General features: G+C 36.5%; 2 protein-coding genes across 8 annotated transcripts in view; one reads left to right on the top strand and one right to left on the bottom strand.

Annotated features, from left to right (window-relative positions):
* RMDN1 (regulator of microtubule dynamics 1) overlaps positions 1–8,056 on the top strand; it is a 28,358-nt gene extending 20,302 nt beyond the window's left edge. For both annotated transcript variants that reach the window (XM_021388783.1, XM_021388781.1), the window contains one exon: positions 7,922–8,056. In XM_021388783.1, the coding sequence (XP_021244458.1) occupies positions 7,922–7,972 (51 nt within the window). In that variant the 3' untranslated portion in view covers positions 7,973–8,056. The remainder of the gene's footprint in view (positions 1–7,921) is intronic.
* WWP1 (WW domain containing E3 ubiquitin protein ligase 1) overlaps positions 1–19,142 on the bottom strand; it is a 61,980-nt gene that overhangs the window by 6,778 nt on the left and 36,060 nt on the right. For 5 of the 6 annotated variants that reach the window (XM_021388773.1, XM_021388772.1, XM_021388775.1 and 2 more), the window contains 12 exons: positions 18,576–18,924; positions 16,475–16,570; positions 15,638–15,812; positions 9,766–9,820; positions 9,569–9,653; positions 9,330–9,458; positions 8,222–8,294; positions 8,058–8,129; positions 7,394–7,482; positions 4,629–4,788; positions 1,235–1,368; positions 994–1,134 (listed from right to left, as the gene is read on the bottom strand). In XM_021388773.1, the coding sequence (XP_021244448.1) occupies positions 994–1,134; positions 1,235–1,368; positions 4,629–4,788; positions 7,394–7,482; positions 8,058–8,129; positions 8,222–8,294; positions 9,330–9,458; positions 9,569–9,653; positions 9,766–9,820; positions 15,638–15,812; positions 16,475–16,570; positions 18,576–18,924 (1,558 nt within the window). The other variant, XM_021388777.1, reaches the window with a different exon arrangement.

The raw sequence follows: 19,142 nt of genomic DNA, 5'->3' as shown, positions 1-19,142 counted from the left end.
AAATTATGGTACTTGGGCATTATGATTTTATTATGGCAAAATTTGCTTTAGCTTGCAAGTGTATAATCCTAGCATTTCAATGGACAAAAAGAATGATTTCCACCAATTTTAGAATATTCATGTAGGCAGATATGCTTATAATAGCTGTAACTATGGTTGCCCAATACTTCCAGCATATGACTACTTCCAGCTTCAGCAAGGAGTAGTCATTTTCTGTTCCGAACATTTGATTTGTGCTAAGATTTAGAAGATGGAAAAGGTAACATGTTTTCTTGAAGTTTCAACTAAAATAGTCAAGCCATTTCTGAGTATAAGAAAGTGACAGTAAATATAGGCACATACTATAGAAACTATTTCACTGCAAAACTAAAGACTACTAACTTAAGGTGGGAACTTTATGTGCAGCATGGAACATACGCTTTATCACAGAAAAGGATCTCTGTACATGCACTTTGGAAATCACTCAAGTTGGATCAGAAAAGGGTTCAAAACAAAAGACAGTCATAGGAGAGAAGCAGGAAAGAGCAGTACACTAAAACAATGACAAAAAACAGTTTAAGTCACACCACACTGTGCCACATTATACACCACGCTCAATTTCAGTTACCACAGTGACAATTCTGAAATCTTCTGTCAAATACATTTCTTTCCTCCATGAGAAGTTAATTAAAATAGGTTTCCTCATTTTCAGTTTCAGCTGTTCTCTCACTGCATGTATAATAATAGTAGTAATAATACAAGTCTTCATCTTGTCTTCATTTTTCCTTTTTCTTTTTTTGGGGGGGGAGGAGGGCAGGAGGTTTTGTGGCATGGGAGAAACAGGGGAGGAAAAAGAACAAAAAGCAAAAACCACCAAGGTGCCGCATGTACCAAGACAGCATTTCCTAAGAACCCAAAGAATTACACAATAAGAAAAAAAAAATGCCGAGTCATAAAATACTACAGCAACAGAAGAAACATGACACATTTTTTTTGAAATCTAAGCCTTCCTACCCAATATACTCTTCTTTGTTCTCCTCAGTTACCAAGATATTTGAACCTCCAGATTTCAGCTCATGTGAGGTTACTTTTCCTAAGAGCTCCATATCTACACAGAAGTACATTTCCAAGTTACACTCTTCAATGTTATTATCCCTGAAGGAATGAAAAGAAAGGAGAAAAAAAAACACAACAGGTTACAACAGATACTAAAACAGAGAAATTCATAAAATTTCAGAAAAAGAAATCTACAAACCTTATCCAAATTAGTGAGTTGTAAAATTCAGTATCGATAGATTCTAGATCCTTAATAGTAAGTTTCTTGCTCAGCATTCGTTTGTAGAAAGGCAAAGAAAAACCAGTGTCAATAAATTTCCCATGAAACAATGCCTGTTGAAACAGAAAAACCGTCTGTTTAGCTATTATTTAATTGCTGAATTTCTGAACTTGTATTCCTTTCTCCTTTGAGTGATAAAAAGCAGGAGTAGCAGCTTGGTACTTAAAACAAACAAACAAAAACAATGTTACATTAAGTGATTAGTAAGTTTAATTGACAAAACTTATCCAAGCATATGATAAAAGAGCAATTCATAAAAGGGTACAGTCCTTTTATGAGGAAATTACTATGTTTCCTCCTTATTATGTGGATAGGTAGCTATGCCAAGCGTTACTCAATCCTACTTGAGCATGTTTTTTGATCCTACCTGAATACAACTGACCATCTTCACTATATGCATACATCCTGCAAAATCATCCTTTACACAGTGCTACTGCAGCTTGTAAAAACAATTAAAAATACAATTGGTGCTTCTGAAAGAGCTTTCAGAATCACCTTCTTTATAGGTAAACAAAAAAAGAGGAATTAGATTCTCCTTATAAAAAAATCACACTAAAAAAAATGTCTTACTACATACACACAAATGATGCGATCCAGTTAGCAGTGCTGAATCACAATATTATGCAAGCATGCGTGCACACACACAGTATATATATCTCTATACAGACTCAGTGCTTCTGAAAGATGATGTTTTCACAGTAGTAGCTGTGCTCTATTAGTTTTCCTCACCGTATTCCAGTATACTTTCTTCACTGAAATACCTCCTAAAAATCATAGAATCATAGAATGGCTTGGGTTGGAAAGGACTCCAAAAATCATCAGGTTCCAACTCCCCTGCAACAGGCAGAGTTACCAGCCACTAGATCAAGTACTAGATCACACTGCCCAGGGCCCCATCCAACCTGGCTTTAAACACCGCCAGGGACAGAGCTTCCACAACTTCTCTGGGCAACCTGTTCCAGCACCTCATCATTCTCCCAGCAAAAACTCCTCCCTGACGTCTAATCTAAATCTCCCCTCCTTTAGTTTAAAACCATTCCCCCTTGTCCTATCTCTATCTACCCATGTAAAAAGTTGATTTCCCTCATCTTTATAAATTCCCTTTAAATATTAGAAGGCTGCAATGAGGTCTCCTCACATCCTTCTTTTTGCCAGGTTGAATAACCCCAGTTCCTTCAGCCTATCTTCACAGGAGAGGTGCTCCAGCCCTCAGATCATCTTCGTGGCCCTTCTCTGGACCCTCTCCAAAAGCTCCACATCCTTCCTGTGTTTGGAGCCCCATACTTGGAGGCAGTACTCCAGATGGGGCCTCACGAGAGTAGAATAGAGGTGGACAATCACCTCCCTTGCCCTGCTGGCCACCCATCTTCTGATGGAACCCCGGATACCATTGGCCTTCCGGGATGCAAGCTCATTCTAAATCATTCTAAAAACAGGCCGCAGTATAGCATTTATTGCTTGACTCTCCTTACAGCTGAAACAGTAAGAAAAAGAGCCAATGTAACAGCCCATTTTCTCACGAAAACGACAGTGTTCCATTTGTTTGCTCCACATTCTCATTTCCCCTCTAAGGATTACTCTAGCATGCACTTTCTGCTGCTTTAAGGAGCGTAAAAAGGTTCCCTTCGAGGGCTTTTTTGTTTGTTTACTTTTAAACTAGTCTAAAATTCTCATGGGAGAGTGAACTGGTAAAAATAGACAAAATAAACACCAGGTACATTACCCAGCCATATGACTTCCTGTTGTTTGCTTTGGTTTTTTTTTTTTTTGGTAAAAGTACGCTCTTAAATCATCTCATTTAATAGCGATGGTAATCTTACAGAAAACGTAACAGTTGTAGCATGCAGTTATCAACTGCCACTCAACAATTTCATTCTTTTTCGAGTAACACAAGTAAGAGAGTAACACAGAGTAATAAAAGACATACATTTACATTTAACTCAGATGCAATCAAAAACGTCTGTGGCTATTTCAATACTTAAAGTCAAGTGAAGTTTTTATGATCTGAAAGCAACAAGTCTTCTAGAATTCCGAGACAAACAGAAGCTATAACTGCACTCATTACAAACATCTAGAATCCTTAAAACGATTCACATTTAGGTTATTGCTTGAGCTGTTTTAGGCCATTAGAAGGTACTCCAGGAAGTAGAGCAGTTAGTGCCATTCAAACTTTGAAACTATCTACATTAGGCACTATTACACCGGTCTATCTCTTTTTCTTTGAGAATTTAAAATGAAAATATCAAACTACTTCAAGAAATAAAAGTTTGACTTTAATGACTTTAAATACTTGAATTAAATTCTCTTCTTCAATGAGGTTGATTTCTCAATCAACAGGCATTTATATGACGCCTATGAACAAAAATCACTACAAAAATAATTTGTTTCTAGCACATAATTTGCTTTACCACATCTTCCTGCTAAATGGCATTGCAGTTTCCTCTATCTCTAGATGGAAGGAAAAAAATATGTTTATAGCAAGACTCCATTAAAGATACTCGGCTCAGTGATACTAGAGGAAATGATATAATATCTCTGTTCAGCTTATAGTTTTAAGAAAAACATGATGGTAGTGATTCAGGATGCTACAAACTCTCCTTCAAGCTTCTGCTTTTCCTTTATGTGACATCTGAACCTTAATTTAAACACATATTTGGATACAATGTACTCTGCAAAACATTTTTAACTCATTTTTTCTATCACAACAACATGTACCAAGTCTAACTGAGGAACCTTTTTACAAAAATTTTAGTCACATTTTTCAGAGCGTCAGTATTCAGACAATAAAGCAACTGTTTACGTGAAGAAGACACATCTAATTGACAAAATTCAAAGAATCATAGAATGGCCTGGGTTGAAAAGGACCTCAAAGATCATCGAGTCTCAACCCCCCTGCTGAGTGCAGGGTCACCAACCACTAGACCAGGCTGCCCAGAGCCACATCCAGCCTGGCCTTGAATGCCTCCAGGGATGGGGCATCCACAACCTCCCTCCCTGGGCAACCTGTTCCAGTGCGTCACCGCCCTCTGAGTGAAAAACTTCCTCCTAATATCTAACCTAAATCTCCCCTGTCTCAGTTTAAAACCATTCCCCCTTGTCCTATCACTATCCAGCCTCATAAACAAAATTAAAATGTTATTTTGAATTTCATATTCATTTCCATCACCACCCCAGGAAAATTTAGCGTTCAAGAAACGTAACGCTCAGGAACTGTTTTGGGAGGATTTGCTTAAATTAAAACTGTAAAAACAATACTATTCAGAAATAAATGTATAAATATAAGAAACAATAAACCTTTAAAACTCTAACTTACCATTGCAATAAAACGTCCAATGAAACAGAAATACGAAAGATGGTCAGGATTGATTGTTGATGCTGGATTTATCTGCAGGCAATAGTTGCTCTTGCCAGCATATTCAAATAGGCAGTACATAGGGTTCAGTACTTCATGGGAAAGCAAGAAAAACCATTCTCTATGGAAAAAAAAAGAGCATTTATACACATAAAAACCATCAAATACACATATACACGTCTTTATCACCATTCTCCTTTAGCATCTAATGAAATATTCAAGTAAGCAAACTTGGAAAAATAATATAAACAGCGCTGTATTACAACCATAGAAAAATATAAAGCTTTATGCACTCTTTAAATATAAAAACAATCAATCTATAAAAACTATAATGTTACAAAGTCATAGTTACCAAAGTTTAGAAATGATTGTTCTCACCTTGAACACACTCTCATAGCACAGGTTTTAGCTGCCCATTAGTAACACAGAATCCACCCTCACCATGCCTGCTTTACTACATATGACTCAAATCTCTATTAAAACAGTTCTGAACAATCCAGGTAAAAATCAAACAACACCTTATTTCCTTTCCCAGTCGGTCAGCAAAAACAAACACTGAGTTACAGCGATTTAACAAATTACCATGCATCAGTTAAGCCAACAGGACACAACAATGTGAAAATACTTTTTTGTTGAGGCTTAATGATTACATTTTATTCTCTGTTTTCATGGATTCCAACTCAGCTGACCTAAAATTATAATGGAATCTGGCATTTCTGTATCAAGATAGCTGATGTTTAAAATACTTGTCACTTTGAGCGTTTTTATATAACCAGAGACCTCAAATGCAGACATATACATTCAAGTATTTTAATACCAGACCCTAAACACTTGAAACTGAAAAACAAGAGCTAGGGAAAAGCTGCAAAAGGAGAAAGGTCTATCCTGTAATAATCGCAAGAACAGAATTCTATTCTGACTGTCTATCAGCAGTCATATTTAAAAGTTGTCTTTTCTATCCACGTATTTACCTGAAATTGAGGAATAAAAATGAGAGGTTTGCAGGTGTGTTTCTCCTAGCAGTTCTCTGACATTTAAGTCATGGATCACAACTTGACAAAATATGCTTCCAACCCAAAGGCCATTTAGAAAGAATAAACAGAGAAAGGTAGCCAGGATACCAAAACCCTAATTGGGTTCTGTGCATCTTTTAATAAGCACAAGAATGTTGTACACCATTCTATGCAAGTTTTGTACTGAGACAATTATATTAACACCATACAGCAGTATCAAATTTAATAAGCTTTTAAATTATATCACAGCCAGATAACAAGAAAAGAAACAAGAAAATTAGTCATCATCACAAAATTTGTAGAAGCAATGTCTTTTTAACGTTAACAGCTAGAACTAGCCACAGGATAAAGCATTCAGATTGGTCCTGCTAAAAAAGGTAAAGATCTGGAGGGAACACAAGTTTAGCCTGCTAAGAGACAGGATGATTCATCAGGTGCATTGGCTTTCAGTACTTGTATTAACACAGTACTGCATTAGCAAGTCAGTACGTGAACATTTATTTAAGAATTCTCAGCTGAATTACAATGAGATCCTTGCTGTTTCTTAGCTTCACATCCCACATCTTGGGTAAGGTCAATTACTAAATCAATGAAATTTTACTACTTACATATTTCTTTTTTTTTAATTTATTCTGCTATATTTTGTGACTGATACCCTTCAGTTCAATTATTCTTCTTTGGAGTACTTCTGTTTCTCTGGAACAGGTTACTTGAACTCTCCTAGTTCCCAACTTACGCCCAGGGTCAACATGATATGAACGCCAAACAAAACAAAACTCACACAAAACAAAAAGTGGATTTCTCCCTGCAGTCCTCCAAAAAAATGTTAAGATATTGTAAGATAAGCACACACATATCCAAAGAAGCTCAACATTCACAAACAAGGTTTCCTTACTTACAAATACTGTACATTTTAAGACAGTAAGTTAACTGGAAACAGAACAAAACCAAAACAGAACTCATTTTAAAAAAGAAAAAACAAACAAAAAACACAGCAAGGAAAAACTCTATCACCTACCACTACGTCTGGTTCTGTGGACCTGCAGTGGTAACTGAAATTTTCATCCTAATAGCAACATTTCAGTCAAGTAACTGGCAGCAGCAGTCAGTGGTTATCCACTATATGGACAACAGAGGAAACACACTTTATCTATGATTTTCATGTTAAAATTCCTTTGAATCCACTTCAGATTCTAGAACAACTTGTGCTCTAGCCTTTGGGCACTCCACAGCCCGCATAGTCCTCCGGCGTTACCTCACACCTGCACCACTCTCTTCTAATTCATAGCCTTCCTGCTCTTATCAACTCCTAATCTGGTATTTGTCTGTTTTTTTCCTAAATAAGCAAAATTATGTATTTCTCCACAATCTCTATTTCCAAGAAAGCTGAACTTTATGGTAGAAACTTTCAGAAATAACTCAATCTAGAGAAATTTACCGGCACAAAAAGAATAAAATCCAATGTAAGTATTAGTCTTTGTCAAAGAACTGAACTGATAGTTTTACTAATGTAAGTTTCACCCATAACAACTGCCAGAGCTGCCAGTTCTACCTCCTTAATACATTAAGGGGAGCTAAAGAACAAACCAAGGCAGGACTGTAAAAGCAAGCAGTTACTTTGCAAATAGAACGACATTAGAAATCAAGATTAGAATGCTATTAAAAGAAAAAAAAGAAAAAATGAATAACACTTTTAAAGAAATTTTATTTTACCTTGCCAATCCACCATAATCCAATCCTTCTTCTCCTCTGAATATAACATATAATCTTCTCCTCAAATCATAGGGTTTTAATGCCATAATCTATCAAATAAAAAAAAATTGTACTAAATCATAAATGATGTATTTTCAATGCAATTGCTTCTTCAACTTTAGATTTAACTGTTACAGATATACCATACAGGACAAATGTTCACACAGATTTGAAAAGCAATTACATCAACTCATGGAACATGCAGTCAAAGAACTGAAAACAAAAATACCAACTCGGACTCAAAATCCTTGAGCAGCAGACTGAAAGCAAGGAGGAGAGCCTACCTGGAAATTATCACTGCATGGTTGCCCTGTTCTTATACTATTCCAAACGTATACATTATCTGGCAGTCTTAAAGGAAAATTGGCTAAAAGGCTTTTCATCTCATGTATTATAGATTTGGGGGTTCAGACAACTAACTTAAAAACATGATTTCCTCTGATCGAAAGTGAAATATACTTTCATTGACAATACACTTTTTGTTTATAGAGAACCCTAACCAAAGAGGTTTTGATGGAACAAGAGCAGCAAGCATTTTGATCCCTACAAAGAAGAACGAATATACAGCTACAGACTGAAGCTGAAGAAGTTCAGCTTATAAACATAACAAATTTTGCAGTCTTACTTGCTGGAAGGAATCCTCAAACAAAGTCTGTCTGGATACATTGATTTTCACATGGCTTGGCAGTGCATTGGACTGTAATCATAAGGTAATAATGTTAAAAGGCAGAACATATATTTATGACAATTCAAAAAGTCTCAAAAACTAAGTAATTACTTAATCAGTACCTGACACAAGTAACGGAAATGAGCAAGTTTCCACCTAAAGCTACGCTCATAGGCAATCTGTGGCCCTTTATTTCTGTAAGGGAATATATTTGAGATAAATTAACCACACAGACATCAAACAGAACTTTCAACACTAAACAAAAGCTTGCAGATTTCAGAAATGCACAAAAGATTGTAATCATAAGATATAACCACAACTGGAAATTCTTAATACATGCACCAACTTGTTTTTGTATAATTTCCCAAATAAACAAAATGTTTGGTTGGCCAGTCTTCCTTTCCTCACCCTTGCCACGCATACCATTTTGCTGTTGTTAAAGATACTAGTCAATTTAGGAGGGTAGAGATTTCGAGGATTTCAAATACCTATCAATTTTGTAAAAATTAGAAGCCAGATAAATGAAAGACAGCTACTATATGGTCTTCACTGAAAGAAAGACTGCAGTATGATCTCAATCACATCATAATCACCAAGGGTCAACACTAGATATAAAGGCTTCATAACTTCAACTGTTTGTAGAGTCAAGAAGAAATTTATAGTATACCGATCTACAGGTTCTTTGAAGGAAATGTCACTGACGTATCAAAGGTAAGCTATGTAAATGCTACCTGTACACAAAATGGATTAAGACAGACACCATCAGCTGGGTCAACGCTTCTGACTAACCTATTTAAAAATAGAAGATCTGCAAGTAAAATTTTGACAAGTATTCAGAATTTGTTCGCTTAGCCATAGTAATACTATTAGAGCGTATATAACTACAAGCAATGCATCTTACTATCATTTGTTGTTTCCATTAAAATTGTCTATTAGTTATATTAGTTGAATTAACGATACTCACTTCCTTTCTCAATTTACAGTGCAATTACAATCTTCATTTTTGAACGGTGCGTAAGAACTACTGAACCTTATAGATGTATGGTGAAGTGTGGCACAGAGAAACTGACAATTAAAGGTTGAAAATAGGTTTACAAGAAAATAATATGTTCATAATTTATAGCTCAATTCTAGTTAGTAGCATAGACTGTTTTCTGGTATGAGAAGAACTGCATCATTAAACTGTAACAAATGAAAAAGTTAGAAAATGCTTTTAATTTCCTCACTTACACAGAAGATTTCCCAGTACGAGGATCATTGAAGGTGGTAGTTCTTGTATTATGATCAACGAAGTATCGTACACCTTCTCTAGTGTATCTGATTTCCCAGCCCTCTGGAAGAGGGTCCTCATTTTGTAAACTGCAGAAAAAAAATGCAGACAGTAATTTCTGCCTCCTGCCCATATCATGACTTTTAAAGTAATAATTAAGCAAGATCTTTTCATTTATACAGTCTATATACACACCTACCCTTGAGTTCGAGGGTCTTCCCATTGTGTTGTCTTTGTGTTATGATTTACAAAATACACCCTATCATTTGAATCCACTCTCCTTTCTAGGGAGAAAGAGAAAAGAAACAAACAAACAAACACACACAAACTATACAACAATTGCATTCCAAATTTCTGCAACTGTCATCTGCTGAAGTCAACAGCTAATTAACTTACCCCACCCTGGCGGCAAAGGCCCAAGAGGATCATTCTCTGCTGACAACATCGAAGCCTATTTATAAGCAAGAATATATCCAGTTAGGCCAAATATTACTCATTTTTATTTCCCATAATATGTTTACCACTAGCTCTGAAGACCACACCTTCTGGATAGCATGCCATTTTTAGTCTGTTTTTTGTGGAAAAGCATAATTGTGTGACAATTTATGACTTGTTCTCTTGCCTCCACTGTTTCCAACCCTACATATACCACGCTTTCCCTTCTTACTGCAAACCTAAGGGAGCTAGTGATCTTAAAAGTTGTGCAGTTCACAAAAGGTTTATGAAAAGATGTGTTTCTTGCTTAAGAAAATGATTTACTATTATTTAAAAATTCAAATTAAGTGTTAAAACACAAAGACTACTGCCAATTTAAGTATTTTTTCCATCTCACCAGTAGATGTCTTCTCTGGGTATATAGCTATTTTCAATCTTTGTCTTTCTTTGCCAAAACAGTTGCATTCCATTAAAATATTCAGATGTTTTTTTATAAAATGCTAACACACAGCAAGGTTAAAAGGGGAAAATAATTTAAGAAAAGATTAAAATATTATGAAGAACCATACTAAACTTCTAATGGACTGAAAACTTGCGGAAGTCCCCCACTAGCTCCCAACGATACAAAATATGGCATGAATAGAGTATGAAATATTTTATGACTAGAATATAAAAGGGAGAAATGAATCCAGACTGCAGGATCCATGCTCTAATTTATAACTAAAAGTATCCCTTCTAACACCTTTAGGATGGTGAAGTTGACCTATCTAGTTATGTGTTGTTCTTTTCCACAGAATTAAATTTTGATAAGTGGAAACCAATCTACATTTTCCAGAGTATGTTAAGGATCACCTTACTGCCAGTACTGCTTTAATTTTAAATAACATTTGCAACACAAAAAATCTCAAGTCCACGTAGAGTTTCCAAACAGCAAATTCACATAAGAAAGGTTACAGTACTTTTGATGTTCTCCTGTGATACAGAAGCAGAGCAAAGACCATAAGAAAATGCACTGGATATACTCAAAATCAAGCTATTAGATACGAAAAGAGAATTATCATCATCTCAGAAGTAAACAAAGTTATCCTCTTCTGCTTTTGGAATCTCTATAGTCACAATGACCTTGTAACCAAAGATTTCTCTGTAGTAACCGTAAGAACAACAGCACACAACAGAAAATGCTATCTGCCAAGGAAGTGAATGGTGGAATGATTCAGTTTTCTCATCTTCTTAATGTGCCCAAATATTTAAACGTGGCCAACAAATACTATGTTCTTAATTAAACAGTAAATTTAAGGAAACAAACTATAGTATTTGACAATTTCTAACATATTTATCATTTAGTACCTTTATATTATACGTAAGTAGCAGTTTTAAAATAAAGCTAGTCTTCCAACACCTCTCTTTTTTAAGATATCTACTTCGAACGAGTATTAAAATTTTAGTTTTTTCCCATATTTAATTATTTCTTCAGTTTCCTTTTAATTCATATGAATATACATAGTTGAAGGATGTTATGTTTATTAAAAATCAGTAACTCCAGCAAGTTATACTGCAACTGATTATGTCCAAATTAAAAGAGATGAAAACAAAGTCTGAAGTAACTCCTATCACATTAAATATTCTGAAATACCTAAATAGCCTTTCTAGCCAGAACTACTCTACAACTGAGTCCAAGCAGCAACGGATTTGGCTCAAGTATAAATTAATTTCCACTTACTTCCTTACACCAAGTGTCTAAGTAGCAATATGGCACTGCTATGTTCCATGAAAAAGATGATAATAAAGGAGAAGGACTAGCTTCTGTTATGACAACACAACAAAAGAGAACAAAGCTAGAAAGAGATGCATAAAAGAATAGCAAGATAATGAAAAACATCAATTCCAGGAAAGTACCACTAGTACTTTCAACAGAAAAAAACCCACCAAAAACAAGAATAACTATAATAACCACAGCCTTACCATTCTTATTTCTGGCATGTAGCTTATCTTTGACCATTCAAGACAACTGAAATTTCAACTTGTGTGTTAATAGGATTAAACCACTCTTTCCCAAAAAACAGACTACAATGTTACACAGAAGCTGCTATATAAGCAGAATTCTGGTGTGTCATCAGAGGAAGACAAGTGACTTCCTGTTTGATCCTAACAGTTTGAGAAGTGTATAGATGCACCTACCTAAAAGATAAAAATGAAAAAAAAAAAGCACTCACACTTTCTTCAACACCATTTCAATTTTTCTTCCCCTCAAAAATGTGACTTTCTAAGGATGCAACTGATATGCTACCTAAAAAACAGAACTGTAAAGAAATGTGAATGGGATGCAAGCAGTCCAATTATCTCTTATCTTCCTTCAAGTATACTCTGTCTGACAAATTCTAATTTGATGATTCTAAGGTCAGAAACTGAAAAATAAATCTATGGTGTTTAGCAAGAGTTATCATTAAATCAATAAAGAAATATGATCTAAATAAAAAATACACTGCTCTCTCAGAGAATCAGACTAACTAAAAACCAAACAGATCAGGAGAATTGAGTTTCCTGAGATGTTTAAGTAACTGATCAAAGTAGTATACAAGCAGAGAATGTCACTCAGACTGCTTGGCTTCAGCTGAGATTCCTGCAGTTGCAGTAAGTCATCTGTACGCCTCCTTTTTTTCATTTTTCAAGTTTCCTCTAAAGACAGCGATGGAAGGTTTGCTTACACTTTTTAATCAAGAATCAGCACTTTTTTATTCTTTTGTACTAGATATGCAATTTGATATCAACATATCTCAAATCATCCACATTTGAATGGGAATTGCCACTTTTTTTATTAATACTGACCTCAAGCAACTTACCAAAATGACATGATAAAGTCTGTCCCTATGTTTTAGGCAATGTCTAAGAAGCTAACAGTTCTGATAGCATGAACAGATTGGCACAGAACACGATTTGAACAGACAGCATTCCAGGTAAGAAGTCAGAAAAATTTCAGTACCTATTAGACACAAGTCAACAAATCTAGAGAAAACACAAAAATTTCAAGCAGCAAAAAGCAACTGTTTACAATCCCCATATCTCTGTGGATGAACAACTAGCTTCTCATTAGATTTGAACTCAAAAAGGAAGCACATAGAAGGTAGAAGCAGGAACAGGTAACCTCTGAGCAATAAAGAGACACTGTTTGAACATGCAGGGATGAGGCTAGGAAAGCCAATGCCCTAAGAGAATTGACACTAGCTAGGGATGTCAATGGCAACAAGACATATATAATTCTTTAAGTAGATCAGGGACAAAAGGAAGACTAAGGAAAACATGGGCTTATTGCTGAATGAGACAGGAGATCTAGTTGCACGGGACACAGAAAGGTTGGAGGTACTGCATGCCTTCTTTGCCTCAGTCTCTACAAGCAAGACTGGCCTTCGGGAATCCAGGGTCCCAGAGACCAGGCAGAAAGCCTGGAAACAGAATCGTAGAGGTTGGAAGGGAACTCTGGAGATCATCTAGTCCAAGTCTCTGCAGATGTGCCCTTGGTGGAGGCAGATCAGGTCAGAGACATTCATAAATCCATGGGCCCTGACTGGGGAGTGCTGAAGGAGCTGGCAAATGTCACTGTGAGGCCACTCTTGATTATCTTCTGTCAGACATGGCTACTGGGAGAAATTCTTGAAGACTGGAGGAAAGCAAATGCCTTTCTTCACAAAAGTCAAGAAAGAGGACCCAGGGAACTACAGGGTGGACAGACTCACCTCAGTCCCTGGGAAGGCAATGGAACAGCTGATTCTGGAAACCACTTCCAGGCATGTGAAAGACAAGAATATTATCAGAAATAGTCTGCATGGATTTACTAAGTGGAAGTCAAATTTGACCTGTCTGCTATGCTTCTGTGATGCAATGACTGACGTGATAGATGAAGAGAGAGCAATGGATATTGTCTTCCTGAACTCCAGTAAGACCTTCCCTTGAAACTGTTTCCCATATAATCCTCATAGACAAGCCACTGAAGTACATCCTGGATGAGAAGACAGTGAGGTGGACTGAAAACTGGTTAGTCAAACCCAGCTGTAAGTGGTGTAAAGTCTAGCTGGAATCCAGTAGCAGGCTGAGTACTCTAGGAGACAATACTGGGTCCAGCCCTGTTTTATCTCTTCATTAATGATCTGGATAATGAGGTAGAAAGTACCCCTGGTAAATTCAGAGATTACATAAAACTGAGAATGATGGGGCTAATACACCAGAGGGTCGTGCTGCGGGACATGGCAGAATGGAGAAATGTGATGGCAGGAGCCTCATACATTTAAACATGAGTAAGTGCGAAGTCCTGCACCCAAGAAGGAACAACCCCAGACCGGGAACCACCCAGCTGGAAAGCAACTCTGCAGAAAGTACCTGAAGGTCACAGTGGACAAGTCTAACAAGAGCCAGCAATGTGTTCTTGCTCTAAGATGGCTAAATTTTTCTGGGCTGCAAAGTATTGCCAGCTGGTCAAGAGAGGTAATCATTCCACTCCACTTAGCATTAGTGAGGCCAGATTTGAAGTACTGTTGAGATATGGAGCTACTCAAGAGGGTCCAACGAAGGGCCACAAAGATGGCCCTTCCAACCTCAATTATTCTATCTCTCTCTAATTGTGTGAGATAAATAAGACTGCGGTGCACAGCACCAGGAATTAAGAAAATCAGTGGTGATACATATTTCTGCAATTGCTGGTGATATGTCTAATTAGACAACAAAAAGTTGAGAAGTGTTAAATATGGGAATAATGCAACATCCTTTAATTCAGAGGGGATACCTCAAAGAGCTTTATCAAATTTAGAGGAAAGGAAGATTTCCAGATGCACACAGCCCTAGACCAGAAGTCAAAACCAAGTTGTTTCTTCTTAAAGCACTCCACCAATGTATCACTTGGGAAGTCTCTGGAACTGGATCTTAATTTAAGAGACTGAATTCAAGTCTTACAATGAAGTGTTTAGAATAGTGACATGCAGATGCCATGGAGGAAAACTAAAACAAACCAACATAAAAAACGGTTCTATTTATCTAGTCAGAAATGAATAAAACTGTCTCAATAATTCATATAATAGAATCATAGAGTGGCTTGAGTTGGAAGGGACCTTAAAGATTATTTAGTTCCAACCCATCAGCTGTGAGCAGAGTTGCCACACACAAGATAAGGCTGCCTAGGGCCACATCCAACCTAGCCTTGAACAACTCCAGGGACAGAGCATCCACAGCTTCCCTGAGAAACCTGTTTCAGCACCTCACCACTCTCTGAGTAAAAGAATGCCCTTCTCACATCTAATCTAAATCTCTCCTCTTTTAGTTTAAAACTGTTCCCCCTTGTCCTATCTCTATCTGCTCAGGTAAAAAGTCACACTCCATTTTTTATAAGCCCTGTTTAAGTACTAAAAAGCCACAGTGAGGTCTCTGTGGAGCTTTCTCTTCTCCACGCTAATGTATTCTTTGAAGCTGCTCATGACAGTTTCTTCCAGTAGATTTATGTGAGCAACTACATGAGAGAAATGGAAAGCCATGTTTGAAATTCCAGAGTTGAACCAGGTCCCTAAGCTTCAAAATGAGCTCAAAAAAAAAAAAAAAAAGAATTACCGCCTGTACTGATGAGAGACTCCTAGTCACCAAAGAAGTCTTGAATGCCATTTAATACGTTAAGTGCTCATAATCCAGCTTTTACACTCCTTTTCAGTTAAGGGAGTGCTTTAGTTTTACCTGTTACTACTATCATTAAAGTCTTAAGTATTGTGCAGTTCACAGCGCTCAAGTTAGAGAACCAATTCAAAGGGAAGTATACCTATCTCTCTCTACTCATTTCTAAATTTTATATAAAATTTACCGAATAGAGGTATCGTTGGTTAAATTGTTGCATAGCTCCCTGCAGTTGATTACGCTGAGACTGCCACTGCTCAAAGTTCCTGACTGATTCCATTGTTGGTCGCTGCCATGTTGTTGTTCTGGTGTTATGGTCCACATAGTAAACTCTTCCACGATCATCAACTCTTCTCTCCCAGCTATCAAGAAACACAAACATTAACTGCTAAATTTTTCAGCAACGTTTCATAGCTCATTTTCTCTTTATGCTAAGTTCCTAGATATTATTTGAATGATGTACTGGAATGATAGGCATGATTTTAATTTCTAAAGTACACAAAAGTGCTCCCCAGCTTTCCTGGCTGGGGAGCAGAGTACAATGAGCAAACAGTCAGGCAATTGCACCCTTGGCTCTTCCTGTCACCTCAGTTTTAACTATGTAATTTCCTGTGACAATGATCAACATTGGCATGTTTCACAGAAAATCCAATATTGCCTGGGAATCAGAGGTTGGTAACCTCTGCACTACACTAGTGATGCTGTCTACATACAGATGGTAAAACCTTCATTATTTTAACACTTAAGTTTTAAAGGAAGAACAATATAACTTAGCAGCTGTATTTGAACAAGTGATCAGAATGAGATACATATAGATAGACCAATTTTCTTATGGAAATTAACGCAGTTCTAAGCTAACTGCATGTTAAGATTTCTTAATATATAACGTATGACACGTTTTCAATGAGCTGCTTATTAAAACCAAGACGGCAGGGCTTTTTTGGTTTTTTTTTTTTTTGCACTAGAAGAAAAACAGAATGTAGCAGCATTATCAACTTTAAATAAAAAAAAAAGTCTACATTACCCAGGAGGCAAGGGCTGCGGTCTTTCCCACGTTGTAGTTCGTGTATTGTGATCAACATAATAGGTTCTACCATGAGGATCCTTTCTTTGCTCCCACCTTCAGGACAAAAAAGACTTTCATATAAGTCAAGGTGAAAATGCTTCCCTAGGGCTTATTTCCCACTAAGCCAAAAAAAAAACAAAAAACATTTTGCTACTGAATGAATAAACTACAATCCAAATCACATTCTGAAACACCAAAGGCAATGCACGCTAGAATACATACAGAATACATTTACTTCCTGCTTGAACTGGTATCACCATAAAGACTTCTTTAAGGGACGTGGTATGTAAAATGAACATACATCGATATTCAGAAGTACTTCCAAATTCTATTTAAGGTAGCTGAAAATGAAGATAAGTAATTATCTGCTTCAGGTTTGGATTCTTCATGTAAAAAGTTCAGAAACAAATTCTTTGCATTTCCAAGCACATGTGTCATCTAACAAACAACAGGATCTTTCAGAGTGAACCTCAAATGTGTGCTAGCAGATAACTTTCCCATGTTTCTACTTCCTGTCCTGATAGATTCCTTTATCTCCACCTGATATTCCTGGGGATTATTTCCTCAGTTTTGGTTGCAAAGCTCTTACAATGAAGATGGACAAAACATTATGAGCAATTCAAGATTCATGCTGCTGAGGACTGTCATAATGCAATAAATGCTATTTATCCTTGTTTCCTTTCCCAATACTACATGTTAGACAATGAGCTGAAGACCTTGCTTGTGTTAGATTTATGTTTTTCTTATAAACATAATTACTTAGCCCCAAAAAACGCAGGCAGAACATCTTACTTGCAATTCATAGGATTTGACGTGCATTACTCCATTATAACAGAGTATCTCATAAAACTTCTAAAAACGCTTTTGCAGTTCAAGAGGTTAAATGCCAAGATTATAAAGTCATAAAAGAGGAGCAGAAGCATGTTGCAGAGTTAATAAGGCTAAATGTAATGAAGATTCAAATAGATTTGGGAGAAAAAAAAAACACAGGAAAGAATGACAAAGTAATGAATTAGACCATAGGGTCCACTAGGCCTGAACTCAAGACCCTGTCAGTGGAAAAGCATATAATTAAGGAAAAAATGTGGGGAGGGAAAATAGCAGAAATTCCCTGCTATAAAGAACATCCTTTGTCAAAATAGCTGATAATTAAGAACCTTGTGACATTTCCTCAACAAAGTACATACAGTACTTCTGTCTTCCGAGGTTCCTGTTTTCATGTTTATCTACAGGAACTAAGAGTCTCCAATTACTTACAGAACCTGTTTCAGAGGGAGAAGATACAAGACAGGTCTCAAAGATCAGCTACGACAGCAAAATGCATATGCACTTTCAGCAAGAAAGTATTTCTGTCTTTAAAAAAAATGCTAAAACAGTTAATATTTAAAATATTACAAAAACGTCAGCATCTTCTTGTTACTGAAGACATCTTTTCACTCAAACACGAAGCATCTGATTTTTTTAAATTTATTTATATTGAGATCAGTATATCTATTTGAGCATATACTATGTTTTTCTTTGATATTTAAGCTCATCTTTGATTTTGCATTTAAGGTTTAGGACTGCAGTAGTAGTTTCAGTTTGGGAGAACTAAAAGTTTCTAGCTATTCTGAACACATAATACACACTGCATTTTTGACATTATTGGTTACATTCCTCACTGCAAGAACCTAAATTTCTAGACTATTCTATTCATTTTTGTTTCTTTTTATCTTAGTCACTACTACATACCAACAGTATAAGAAGCAAAGCAGCAACAAATTATGACCCAAGTAAGTTTGAATATATCAAATGAAACTTCTTCATATCCATAATGCCCAAGAGTTCCTCTATTTAGATCACATTACTGTCCCAGCAAATAAGTGATCAGTTGTTAGTTTCCGGGACATAAGCTACCAGCCAGTTACAGAATTGTACAAACCTCATTTTAGATCATTTAACCCCATCACAGCCAACTGATCTGCATTAGGCAATTCCTGTATGGAATTAAATTGCCATTTCTTTATATACACATTCAGACAAAAAAAACAATTATAGTGTTCAAATCAATCCCACATACCCTGGTGGTAAAGGTTCTGTACCAGCACTAACAGTCTGCTGTCTTACAGGCTCTCCAGATGTACTTGAGGCTGAGGAGGATTCCCTTGGTTTTGCAGCATCTGCTGCTGTACTGTTTGTGGCATTAGGCTGAGCACAGTCTGTTGCAGACGAAGCTTCTAGTCCAGCAGACACAACAGATAGCGTAGAAGTGTGGCTTTCAGAACAACTAGTTGCTTCTTCTGTTGATTGAGGTTCTGCTGTAGTGCTAGTGCAATCTGTAGACATGGGAGCTTCTCCTGAACCTATCACAGCCTCAGAGACAGAAGAATTACCAGTTTCTGGTGCAGAGGACGATGACTCACCATTAACTGAGAAATGGGAAATAAGAACATTTGCCTATCAGATTCCAAAGAGTTAAACATTTTCTTGGTCAGATTTTGGACAAAACTACATTAAACATACTCCTTTCTTTGATTCAAGTCACATCTATATACTGTAAGTAACATTTTTGCCTAAGATGACAAAAAGTTACAGATTTAACCAAAGCTGGTGCACTGTGATTAAAACTTACAGTCTGCAAGCTATA

Source organism: Numida meleagris, chromosome 2, assembly GCF_002078875.1.
Source record: "Numida meleagris isolate 19003 breed g44 Domestic line chromosome 2, NumMel1.0, whole genome shotgun sequence".
Lineage (NCBI taxonomy): Eukaryota > Metazoa > Chordata > Aves > Galliformes > Numididae > Numida > Numida meleagris.
Note: the sequence above shows the minus strand (reverse complement) of the source record. Positions and strands in the feature narration are given on the sequence as shown.